The 13,193-nt window shown below is 37.6% G+C and overlaps 1 protein-coding gene across 6 annotated transcripts in view; it reads left to right on the forward strand.

Annotated features, from left to right (window-relative positions):
* The window catches only part of CRPPA (CDP-L-ribitol pyrophosphorylase A), a 321,845-nt gene that overhangs the window by 9,317 nt on the left and 299,335 nt on the right, over nucleotides 1–13,193 (forward strand). For all 6 annotated transcript variants that reach the window (XR_010344034.1, XM_064380336.1, XM_012450715.3 and 3 more), the window contains exon 2: nucleotides 6,001–6,277. Coding sequence is in view for 5 of the 6 variants with exons in the window: in XM_064380336.1 (XP_064236406.1) it covers nucleotides 6,001–6,277 (277 nt within the window). In the remaining variant the exon portion in view is untranslated. The remainder of the gene's footprint in view (nucleotides 1–6,000; nucleotides 6,278–13,193) is intronic.

Here is a 13,193-nt window from a genome sequence, read left to right on the forward strand (position 1 = left end):
CCTCATGGCTCAGTGACAAACACATGTTTACTTATTATACATTTAAACATACTTGAAAGAAAATTCATGAAAACAGCTTATCTCTGTGTTATGCATTTTCATTTTACTGTTAATTTTCATTATATTTACGCAACAATGTTGGTCTAAAACTTACTATAAACTTGTTTTATGACACTCTAATGGGTCCTGAAACCGGCAGTTTGAGAAATACTGGTTTAAAACGACATTTTCTGTTTAGAGTCTCATACAATTGTTGGAAATAATTTAAGGCCACAAATGTCTGTAATTATTTACATCTACTTTGGCTGTTTTCTGTCTGATGGAACAGAATTTGGGTTATTTTAAGGCAATCTAGTAAAATTGGGAGTTAATTCATTGAGCAGATACTGGAGTGACTATGTCAAGTGTTATCCTATCTTCCTCTTAATTCTTCTACATCACATTCTAACATTTAAGTTAATGTAAAGTCATTAAAAAGTAGCAACCTGATTTCTTTAAAAGTTTAACCAATTTTGCTGGTAGAATATACTATGAAAAGTAGCAGGTGAATAGTTTAGAGGACAAGTTGTAATCTCTTCCCTTAAAAATCCTACCGATTTAGTTGAAAATGTGCTTATAACTCCTGTTTTAAAAAGTTAACATGTCACACTAATAAACAACTGGAGGATATATTAAATATTGCTTTTAGTAGCTTTCTATAAATCTAAGCAGTTTTTATGCCGAATTATTCAAGCATTCTCCTCTCCAAAATTTATTTAACATACACTTATTGACATGTGGCTGAGAGGTCAGGAATTCTGTCAGTCTTTGTTCATTACTGACTGGCCAGTATCTAGCATAGTGCCTGGCAAATGCTAGATACTTGGTGTTTGTTAAATGACTAAATGAACACATGAAATAATGGCTACTTCTGCTTGAGTTACAAGAAACTGTAAGAAACCTGAGTGGTTTTGACTATAAAAGCAGAAATGTTATGTGTTTCAACTTTAATATAAATGAAGTGCTGTAGATACAATGATCCAAAATGATTTTTTCTCTCCTGGATTTTACACCTTCCTCTCAGAGACAGTGCTGGTGCATTTACACAGACTAAAGTTGGAGGCTTCAAAGTCAGACTGAGGTCACAGCTTGGTCCCTTAGTTTCTGAGCTCTGTGATAATGGGCAGGTTACTGCCTGTGTCCTCATGTGTGAAGCTGAGATGAAAATGTGCTTTATAGAGCAGATATGGATATTGAGATAATGTAAAATATTCTACACATTGCCTGGGACCTAACAAATGTTCCATATATCTTAAGTGTTATTTCTACTATGTTCCTGGAAGTTGAGTATGCACCAAGTTCTGGGGCCTAGTTTTTGCTTTCTATGAGTTGGCAGCCTAGTGAGGAAGATAAGGTTATAAACAGAGTGCAGTATAGTTCAAACGAGTCTGTGTGTATAAGCACTCTGCAAGCTGAGAAGCAGGGATGTTGTACCCAGAATGACAGTGAGGGATAGCTTCCTGCTGGAGGGGGCCATCTGTGAACTGAGAACTGATGAGTAAGTAAGTAGAACTCGGGCAGGAGCTGAGGAGGTGCGGTGGGGAGAGAGGGATGGGGTCAGTGTTGAGAGACCAGGTAAGCAGTATATGCAAATAACTGAGTGTGAGAGATGCCTTCCCTTCAGGGAGCAGTTTGGTATGAGAGTAAGAGGGAATGGAAGAGACCAAATGATGTGCATGAGGTAGGCTGAGGTCAGGTCTTGAAGGGCCTTGCTCGAGAGCCAGCAAGGGATGACCTCAGATTTGTGCTTGAGAAAAATCATCGAGAAGTGGTGAGAATGGATTGTATTGAGATAAGAGTAAGAGGAAACAGCTGAGAGGCTAATGCAGTCAATTATGCTAGAGATGACTCTGTGGGTCACAGCTGTGGCAGTGGAGCCAGAACCTTGGGAAATCCCACATGTAAGAGGGATTGAAGAACTGTGACTTACCACTTGCTGAGAACTTTAATTTGAAACTGAGTGCAGTTTAAGTTCTGCAATTGCTAAATTTGCAATGAAAGGCCTAGGAAATAACCCACGTCCAGTCTTAGTCTAGAATCACTTCCGTTGCCTATATTAATTACCACAGATGATTCTTTGGAGTTCTGAATGGTATTATTTTTGTTTGATTGTGATTAAAATCCTCTCAAGGTGTGTGGAACATGAAAACAATCCTGGCTCTCAAGGAGCCTTAGGATGTAGAAATCAGAGCAGAGAGTCAAATACCTAGAAGCAAAACAATCAACAAAATCACATTGCATAGGGAATGCTTTTTTCATTCTTGGATTTATTTATATATTCGTAGCTAGTCAGGGTAATGAGAGCCTCCTTTGTTTTCACAATTCTTGAGACTATGCTGTGTTGTAAGATGTTATACTGCCCCCGGTAGATGAGACAGACCAGGGTCATTTATTCAACAAATACGCACTGAGCACCCACTAGGCATTAGGTGTAAGGCAATGGACGAAGCAGACCTTGTATCTGTTATAGAGCCTATATTCTAGAAAAGGAAATAAAATGAAATGTATTATCTTGAAAAATGGTAAACAGTTCTTACTGCTTCAATGCTTTTAGAGTGAGATGGTAGTATAGGAAAAATGTAATTGTATATTCTAATGTTTTTGTTTCTTATTTGAGAGATTGTGTAGAGGTATTGTAAAGATTACAAGAGTTAAACTATGAAAAATGCTTAAGATATAGTGCTTTATTTATATTGGCTATTGCTATGTGATACTTGTCTTATTTCACTACTTTTTCTTCCTTATGTAGATGATTACCTCTAGAATAGACTATCTCCAATATCCCAAATACAAGCTCCACATGGTACCCAGGCGACCATCATTGCATTGCCCAGATTATAGCAGCCGCCTCCTACTTGGTCTCTCTGTATCCTTTCTCTCTTTGCCGAATCCTTTTTCCTCCCTGCAGTCAGTAAAATTTAAGCTCTTGTGTTTCCTATTGCTGCTATTAAAATTACCACAAACTGAATGGCTTAAAACCACATTCTCTTACAACTTTGGAGGTCAGTAGTCTCAGTTTAGTTTCACTGAGCTGTGTCAAGGTGTGGGCAAAACTGCATTCCTTTGGGAAGATCTGGGGAGTATCCATTTCCTTGCCTTCCTCTAAATTCTGGAGGCCAGCCAGGTATGGGGCTCACTTCTATAATTACAGTACTTTGGGAGGCTGAGGTGGGTGGATTACCTGAGGTCAGGAATTTGAGACCAGCCTGGACAGTATGGTGAAACCTCATCTCTACTAAAAATACAAAAATTAGCCAAGTGTCGGGGCAGGTGCCCGTAATCTCAGCTACTTGGGAGGCTGAGGCAGGAGAATTGTTTGAACCTGGGAGTCAGGTTGCATGAGCCAAGAATGCACCGCTGTACTCCAGCCTGGATGACAGAGTGAGACTCTGTCTCAAAAAATAAAATAAAATTCTAGAGGCCACTCAAGTTCTTTGGCTTGGGGCCCTGCATCAGTTCGACATCTGCTTCTGTCATCACATCTTCTCTATTGACTCTCCTGTGGCCTCCTTTCCTTTATAAGGACTCTTGTGATTACATTGGATCCCCCTAGATAATTGAGGACCATCTCCCTGTTTCAAAATCGTTAATCTCCTCCGTAAAGTCCTGTTTGCTGTTTAAGGTCGTATAGTCACAGGTTTCATGAGTAAGGAAGTGCACATCTTTCTGGGTTCATTATTCTGTTTATCCAAAAACTCCTATTAGAACATAATGAGGGAGCATTGGCCTTTAGCCTGAGTGCACTCACCTGCTTAAAGCTTTTCTATGGGTGCCTATCCTCTTTTTAGGATTAAAGGTTAAAACCCCTAGGATAGGGCCTCCAGGTTCTGCATGGGCCCTTCTCCTTGCTTGGGGAACTCCAGCTCTGCTTCCTCTCAACCCATGAGGACCTTGCCATGGCCTCCACTTGGACCACTCCTCTCTCCCTCACTCCTAGCCCTTTTGCCTGCTTACCTGCCACCCACCCCTTCAGTGTAAACTCCCTTTTCTTAGAGAACACTTTCAAACCCTCCTTCAGACTCTTTAGCTACTCAGCCTACAGGCTGTCCTGAACTTGGAGTTCATTCTGTTTGATGACAGCTTGCATTTATTGATTGGTGTTTTTGTTTCATGTCTGGGCTTTTTCTATTGCATCCTCAATGCTTTTTTCTTCTTCTTCTTTTTTTTTTTTTTTTTTTTTTTGTCAGAGTCCTACTCTGTTGCCCAGCCTAGAGTGCAGTGGCATGATCTTGGCTCATTTCAACCTCTGCCTGTTGTGTTCAAGCGATTCACCTGCCTCAGCCTCCCGAGTGCCTGGGATTACAGTCATGTGTCACCACATCCAACTAATTTTTTATACTTTTGGTAGAGACGGTTTTCACCATGTTGGCCAGGGTGGTCTCGAACTCCTGACCTCAAGTGATCCACCTGCCTCAGCCTCCCAGAGTGCTGGGATCCCAGGTGTGAGCAGCCATGCCTGGTCAATGCTGATAATATATTGGTGCTCAGTAAACATTTATTAAAGAAATGTGCTTAAAATGAAAAGGCAGTGCCACATGTAAAGTAGCTCTTGGTTTTATTCATCAGTGTAGTCTTGTTTTAGCTACAGGCAGAATGGGGTTTTGGGTTGTGGTAAGGGTCTGTTCAATAATAAGAGGTAGGGGACGTTACTGAATAAAGCAACCCAATGTTAACTTTCAGTTTTCAGTAAAGGTAATCTTTATGCAGTAATTTTCAGACCCTTCCATATCTTTAAAAATATTTTAAACACTTAACTGTTCTAGAATGAAAGTATAGAATATCATAGGCTAAAAATTAAAAATTAAGTCTTTATTCAGAGTTTATATCATGGATCAGAGATAGTTGTCTTGGTCTGGGCTTTTGGACTGTAGAATATTGAGTCTACAGTGACATTTGTCTGCATTAGCACTGGTGTTCAACACAAATCTGCCAGACTTGAATGCAGCAGCAACTCAGTAATGTGGACTACTTGCAGTCTGGTTTGTCAGTAGGTCCTTCTTTAAGAAAATGTTTTACAGGCCGGGTGGATTGGCTCATGCCTGTAATCCCAACAGTTTGGGAGGCCGAGGCAGGCGGGTCACTTGGGGTCAGGAGTTCTAGGATAGCCTGGCCAACATGGTGAAACCCAATCTCTATGGGGAAAAATAAAAATAAAAACCATACCTAGGTGTGGTGGCAGATGCCTGTAATTCCAGCTACTTGGGAGGCTGAGGCATGAGAATTATTTGAACCCAGGAGGTGAAGGTTGCAGTGAACCGAGATCATGCCACTGCATTCCAGCCTAAGGGACAGAATGTGACTCTGTCTTGGAAATGTTTTGCAACAGAAACATTGGTTTGTATATCACTCAATAGAACAGTCCTATTTCATGAATTGTAAGCTTTTCCATTTTACTTAAACGTTATTTCTACAATATTAATTACTATGGTTTCTCCCATTTAAGTTACATATTTAGTAAGGCTTGTGTTAGCTAAGTTTTCCAGCTTTGTTGGTATTCAAGTGGTTGGCTGCCAACTCAGTGGACTTCTTGAAAGTGACAGTCAACTTTTGGATCTCAAAAGTGCTTTGAATTATTTCATTGAAGGGAAAAGTGTTTGGAAAAAAGTTTAAAAGCATATTCTTAATATAGGCTATTTTCTCATACAATCTGATACTCTAATTCCAATTTAACTTAAGTAAAAAATGGTATCTGGTAGTACTGTATACTAGACTCTATTCATATACTACATCATGTAAAATATTCTATGTAATGTGAAACACTAGAGCTTTAGTATTAAATGCTCACCAATTCTTTTTCATTAACCTCTTAACTAGATGTAATAAAAATGCGTAAGACATATTAACTTGTAGTTTTTAATCTCCCTATGTAAATATACCAATACTAGTGATTCAATTTTGTTACTCACTTTAGTTGTCTAAGAATTAACTTATGAAATGTATACATACTTTCCTTCCTTTTAGAGTATGTTGGATAAAGGACATTGTTGTAGCAGTAACTGGAGAGAACATGGAAGTAATGAAAAGTATTATTCAGAAGTATCAGCATAAACGCATCTCACTGGTCGAAGCTGGAGTGACCCGCCACAGGTCAATTTTCAATGGACTAAAAGCACTCGCGGAAGATCAGCTCAACTGTAAACTCTCTAAGCCAGAAATAGTGATTATCCACGATGCTGTGAGGCCATTTGTTGAGGAAGATATCCTCCTTAAAGTTGTCACAGCTGCTAAGGAACATGGGGTAAGTCTTTTTACTTGAGACTAGATAGAAGGGACAAACACTGTAGTGTGGTTCATTTGCTCAATTTTGATACAATTCTGTTTAAATGTCAGATTACTTAAAACGTGCATGATGACCTAAAGATGTCATGGTGATTTGTTTTAGGAACTTTACAGTTTAAGACTGTTCTGGAACATATCTTTTACTATAGTCATCTACCATAATGCGTTACGAGATATTTGGAGAAGAATGTAGTAATGCTATTACAGTATAGATATTAATGAAACTTCAATGAAAATTAAAATGCAGTTATATTAAAAATGCCTGAGAAATCTCTCGGAAGTAAAGGGTATATGTATATATAATCTGGTTCATTGTACTCAATTTTGTGTTAAAATTTCAGAAGGTTTGTTTTTTAGTATATACTATATTACATTTTCATAGCCCTTAAAGTAAATCATCTTGAGATGACAATTGTTTCCATTTGTTTCACCAAAATAAACACAGGATAGCAAAAGACCTATTGTAATATTTGGAGCATGTTTATTTTTTACCTTCTATTACCAAGTAAAATGGTATAAATATGATAATAGATACTGAACTTGTTTGTAGTCTGAACTTGAGACTTAGTGACATTTATTGCAAAGCAATGGTATTGTAGAATAGAAATAGGCTATGAAGTTGAACAGACCTAGGCCCAGATCTGTCTTTATAATTATTAGTGATGTCGTGTTTTTAACTTACTCAATTTCTAAGTTCATTTCCCTACCTGTGAAAATAAAGAAATGAATACTTGTAAGGTTATTTTAGGACTGGAAATGATGTTAACTATTAAAATACTAAGTGCTTAAAGGGTATTATTTTAAGATGAATTATAACATCTAAGTAATATTTTCTATTAAGATTATAGACCAACAGGAGGCAAGCCTTCCTAGCCATCTGGGTGCCCAGGAAGCTTTTTTTTTTTTTCCTCTTTAAAACCTGTTTAGGAAAGACACTGTATAACTTCATTTCAATAACCCATGTGTATTTGAATTGCCATAGAAAATTTCCTGAAACTTCATCTCTTCCTTCTGCAACATGAATTTCACTTTAAATTTAAAACTGTATAAGAATTTTATATACCAAATGAAATATTTTCATTTGCCTTTGAACAAAAGCATAAATGGTACTTAAGGTAGTGAAACTTGTGGTCAAGGAACCATTAATGACCACAAAACTTTCCCCTGGCTCTTGTGCTTCCTCCTGGACTGCTTCCTCCTGAACTCCTTCCTCTTCTCCAGACAGCTCAATTGTGGTAGAGGCAAGGTAATCAGTTGCAAGAAGGGTGAGAAGGCATAAAGATGCAAAGGATTTACAACTTAAGAATTTGAGTAAATTTGGCACATTTGAGAAAGTTCTTAGGGACGACAATACACTTTGGTAGATGGACATTCATTCCAATGCATATTATATTACACACAATTTATTTTTTTTTTGCCTGTGTTACCTTTTGGAAAATTATCACTCAAGCTCACTATAATAATTGCACACATTTGGGATTTTTTTGTTGAGTAATAAGCTAGAAAGCATTTCTGAGAGATTGTCCATAAAGTGATTCTTGTAGTTTGTCTTGAACTCCCGCCCTCAGGTGATCCGCCCGCCTTGGCCTCCAAAGTGCTTGGATTACAGGCGTGAGCCACCACAACCGGCCTATAGTTTGTCTTAAAAGGCAAAGAGGCCTTTTATCTTGCTCCAGTTTATATGCTAAGGACATCATTGTCTGACAAGTGAGTTAATAAAGCATATTAAAATATATAGCAGTTATTTTTTGCAGATTTGAGAGAGTTCCTATTAAATTGTTTCTTACTCAGAATAAAAATTGTAAGATTCAATCACAATGCATTTTAAATGAAACAAATTATATTTCAATGAAATCTATAAGTTACTGATTAGATGAAGAAGCTGGTTCAGAACAAAACTTTACAACTTGTTTAAACCTCAGAAATACGGTTTCTATTAGAAACATTGCCTTGTTTTGTTGGTGTTAAAACATAAAGGGTAAAATCATGAGTTTTATATACATCCATATTTAAGAATTTTTTTCATGTTTATTAATGAGAGAACCAGACACATGTTAAAACTGGTTCAAAGTAGAATCCAAAAAAACATTTATACAATGTAAACAGGTAGGATGAAATGAATTAAAACAGAAAACTGGCTTTTTCATGGGGGAGTCAATTGAAATTCCAAGAGACAGAATTTGTTCGCATGTTTATAGGCATGAATTGTTTTGCATTGCTATTGGTTATATACAACTTTGAAAGTCGTGAGAGCTCAAGGCTAGATTCAGCTAATCTGGAAGAGTCTGCTCTATAGTTGTCAATTGCAGACACACAGTAACCTCTATGGTTTGTTTTAAATTTTCTTAAAGTTAGGATAGTGTTCCAGTATTCTCGGTTAACTCCAGGCACTACGTCCTGCCAATTCTTTTACACTGTACTGACTTACAGTCATAAAAACATAAATGCAGTTACAGACTGGTTTCCATGCCTTCTTTTAACTTATCACCTTTTGTTATCTTAGATACTTTTCTACAGACTCCTTAACTGATTATTTTTCTTCTTAGGTATTTTCAAGTTCTACGTAAAGGTCCCTTTCAGATGTATTTCCTGAACAAGTTACATTGTGATTATTTTTTGGGAAGGTGTAGGTTATATAGGTTAACAGTAACTCTGTTTTAACTTACGTTCCATTTTGCTTAATTAAAAAAAACTAAACTGGTAAAGAGATTGCCTCAAGAGACACAGATGTCAGGGATTATGGCTGGCATTAAGGTTGTAGAGCTCAAAAGTGTCACAGTTTTTCTTTTCGTCTGTATTTCATTGTCAGGCCCTGTGGGGAGGCAAGATGACTTCCACAAGGCCAGGAGCAAAATTTCATCAAGGTTATTTCTGTCTTACCTAAATGATGATAGTTTGTCTGGGTATAAAATTCTAAGTCTACAGTTCCTCCCCACCTCACTACTTACAAACTAGGTTATGTTGCTGTCTCCTAGCTTTTATACTGTTTTTCAGAAGTCTAACCAACTTAATTGTATTACTTGGAAAGTAATTTGCCTTTGAATGCCTTTAAGATAATTTATTTTTTCTAGATGTTAGTCTCTATGATGTGTCTAGATACTTTTTTCCCTTGCTTCAGATTTATTGTCCTTTATAAACTTTAATTCATATTTTTATTCTAGAAAAATGTGAATTGTCTAATTTGAATTTTGACTCTGCCTCATTTCTGGTCCTGACAACTCTTTTCCCCTCACCTTAGGTATACTGTATGTATGATACACTCTATCCAGTCTTGTATGTCTTAAGTTCTTTCATATTGCTGTTTTTGTATGCTGCATCCTAGGTAACTTGTTTCCTAATTCTCTCTCTCTCTTTTTTTTTTTTTTTTTTTTTAGCTCTTTCTAATCTCTTGTTTAAGGAATTTTAAAACATTTTTTGATTATTTGGAGTTCCATTTTGTCCTTTTTTGTGTATGATTAATCCCCTTTCTGTTTTTGATCTTCTATTGCCTTTTAATCTCTGAACACAATACTTTATATCCTATAGCCAATAGCACTTCTTGGTAGTTTAATTCACTGTTGATTTCTATGTCCTTTCACTCATAATTTGTTTCCTCCTTTGTTCTATAATTTGTATTCTAAGCCCCTGTTTGGCAAGACTTTATCATGAGGAGTTCTGCTAGCATGGGATGAGGGTGTGTTTCTGAGGCATGGATTTGTGTTCCATCTGCCAGGGATCGCAAGGGCTTTATCAACTTGGAACAAATTTACATTAATTCTTGGCTTGAAGTTTTATAGATTATGCAGTAATGTTAAATGAAACTCTAAACTCATGAAGCCAAGCTGATTATTACAACTTCTCAGGGAAAACTGTCCCTACCCTTACAGATCCCAAGCCAAGAAAATTTTGCTTGCTGTTTTCTTTCACTTGTGTTGAGTGTCTCTCCTCCCCTGCACCCAACTCCCTTTTAAATAAGGGCTTTCCCTTTTATGAGTCTTCCTGTGGAAATTACAGTTCTAACCAAGTAGCACAGGCTCAAGGTCTTAGTCCTGATTCTTGCTTGTCCGTTAAAACTAAAGCCTCTTGTTAACCCAAAGCATCTCTGCTATCTTATTTATCCGATTTCTAGCTATCAGGTTGTTTTACTTAGGTGATTTGGTTGAGTCCAAACATACTCTTAAAAGGTTGTGAAATTCTCTCCTGTGTTGTCCCTCCATCCCTCCGTCATCCCTCTGTCCCTCACCTAGTCTACCATAGACATCCTTAATCTTTTTTAAGTCAGAAGTACTTGCATATCTGGCATAATTAAGTCACATAAAGAAGTGGCAATGAGGACTTCGTTATAAGGGAAATGTTGGAAACAATAAAATAAGTTGGAATGTGGAGAAATCAAAGGTAAGTGAGAATAATTTTAAGAAGGACTAACATCTTAAATATTATATTGACTCTAAGAACACTAACAATAGCATGACTCAAATAAGACTGCATTAACAAAGCAAGCTCCTAAGCATTTGCTCCTAGTGGAAGAAGGCATTTGCTAAGTTACTTGTACATCTTTCTTTCCTCAGCTTTGTATTCCAGCACGTCCTAGTCATTTTATCCTCTTGTTGATGATCAGTTTCCTACACACTTCTTGCCTTCCATACCTTCAGTTTATTTTACACAACATAGCAGTCTGGCTACTTTTCCCTGACTATTCTTTCCAAAATCACCTGTGACTACCCAATTCCCATATTAAATGTGCATTTCAGTTTGTTGAATAATAAGGAATTTGCCCTTATTCCAGGTTCCTAGGAGGAAGACACTAAATCTTGGGGATTTTTGAAGTAACAGGAAGGTCTCTGTTATTTATTAGTTCCTTGGATCATACCTGAGCTTCTGTTAATGAAATGACATGATTTAGGAAGTGGGCTGCTCACTAGAAAGATGCATAATGTACCGCATGTTCTCACCCACAGGCGGGTGTTGAACAATGAGAATACACGGACTCAGGGAGGGGAGCACTACACACTGGGGTCTCTTGGGGGGAAATAGGGGAGGGACAGCGGGGTGTGGGGAGCTGGGGAGAGATAGCATGGGGAGAAATGCCAGATATAGGTGAAGGGGAGGAAGGCAGCAAATCACACTGCCACATGTGCATCTATGCAACAATCTTGCATATTCTTCACATGTACCCCAAAACCTAAAATGGAATAAAAATAAGATGCATAATGTGGTTAGAGGTTTTGAACCAGTTCAGCCTTTTCAGTCAGGAAGGGGACTTTATATAAAAATTGAGTTCAGCCAGGTGGCCAGTGATTGAATCAGTCATGCCTCTAGAGTGAAACTTCGAACTCTGGACCCTGGTCCAGGAGAGCTACCCAGTTATTGAACACAGTGCCTTGCTAGAAGACTGATGATGCACCCTGATTCCATGGAGACAGGGCATGGAAGGTTTTGGATTCCCCTAGACCTCGCCCCTGTGTGTCTTCATTTGGCAGTCTTATCCTTTGTAATTAAAACTGTAATTATAAATTTATCATTTTCCTGAGTTTGGTGTGTTTGTCTAGGCTGGGGGTTCCAATATTTTGGATTCCTTGAGCCACACTGAAAGAAGAATTGTCTTGGGCTACACATAAGATATACTCACACTGATGATAGCTGATGAGATGTTTGCATTATTTTTAAGCTTAACATGTTTTAAGAAAGTTAACGAATTTTTGTTGGACTGTATTCAAAGCAATCCTGGGCCACATGCCGCCTGCAGACCATTGGTTGGACAAGCTTGCTCTTGGGAATTACCAAACCTGAGTAGAATTCTAGGAACCTCCTGGATTTTGTAGCAAGTTAATCAGAAGTGTGGGTGGCTCATCTGTGGGTAGTGTCTGAAGAGCAGACAGTTTTTTTTTTTTTTTGGAGATAATACTCTTTAACTTGTAGAGTCTCTGCTAACCCTAGGTGGTTATGATCAGAATTGAATTATACTGTACCAGTTGGGGTTGAAACAATATAGTCCTTGTTAAATTTGAACTCTTTAACCAGCATTTCCTTTTTGGAATTCTCGTCCTACCTTGGCTTCTCTATTTTCTGTAACTCTTGTTTTTCTTACTTTTTTGACCACCTCTTTTCAGAAGCCTCTTCATATCCTCTATGTGGTTCCTTTAACTTCTGTTATCACTAAACTGTCTCTGAGAAACCTAAATCACACTCATGCTTTATTATCTTTAACACATATAGTAAAACTCACTGTTTTGGTTGTATTGTGTATCAATTTTTAAACATGCAGATTCTTGTTAACCAATACCACAGGTAGGATGTGGAGTGATTCTAATGCTCCGGAGAATTCCGTCCTGCATGACTTTGCATTCAGACCTACCACCCACTCCTGACCCCTGGCAACCAGTGATGTGTTTTCTTTTCAAAAATCCTATATAAATGCAGCATGTAACTTGTTGAGACTGTTCTTTCACTTGGCATAATGCATTTGCATGCATGCGTTTTCACTCCCACTGATGTAGAGGTATCTCTCAGCTCTCTTATGCCTAGGCCTTTCTCCTGAATTCCAGACCTTATATATTCAGCTTCCTACTGCACAGAACAACGTTAATTTTTCTTTTTGGTGTCTGTGGCACATGTATATGTCTGAATTCATTAATCCTCTGATCTCCTGCCTTAAATTTTGTTGTATAGGTAATGGGGGAATTGATCTTTTTCTTTTTTCTTTTTTTTTAAATCAAAGACTAACATTGAAATTGCGTTAATGAGATTTCTATAATCTACAACTTGCTACAAATCCAGGAGGTTCCTAGAATTCTACTTAGGTTTGATAATTCCCAAAAGCAAGCTTGTCCAACTAATGATGAAATTGAGAATGAGAGTGAGGAAAACAAAATTAGTTTGGAAGCTATAGTAATGAT

This window comes from Aotus nancymaae, unplaced genomic scaffold (assembly GCF_030222135.1).
Source record: "Aotus nancymaae isolate 86718 unplaced genomic scaffold, 86718_ANA_hifiasm-v0.15.2.pri h1tg000025l, whole genome shotgun sequence".
NCBI lineage: Eukaryota > Metazoa > Chordata > Mammalia > Primates > Aotidae > Aotus > Aotus nancymaae.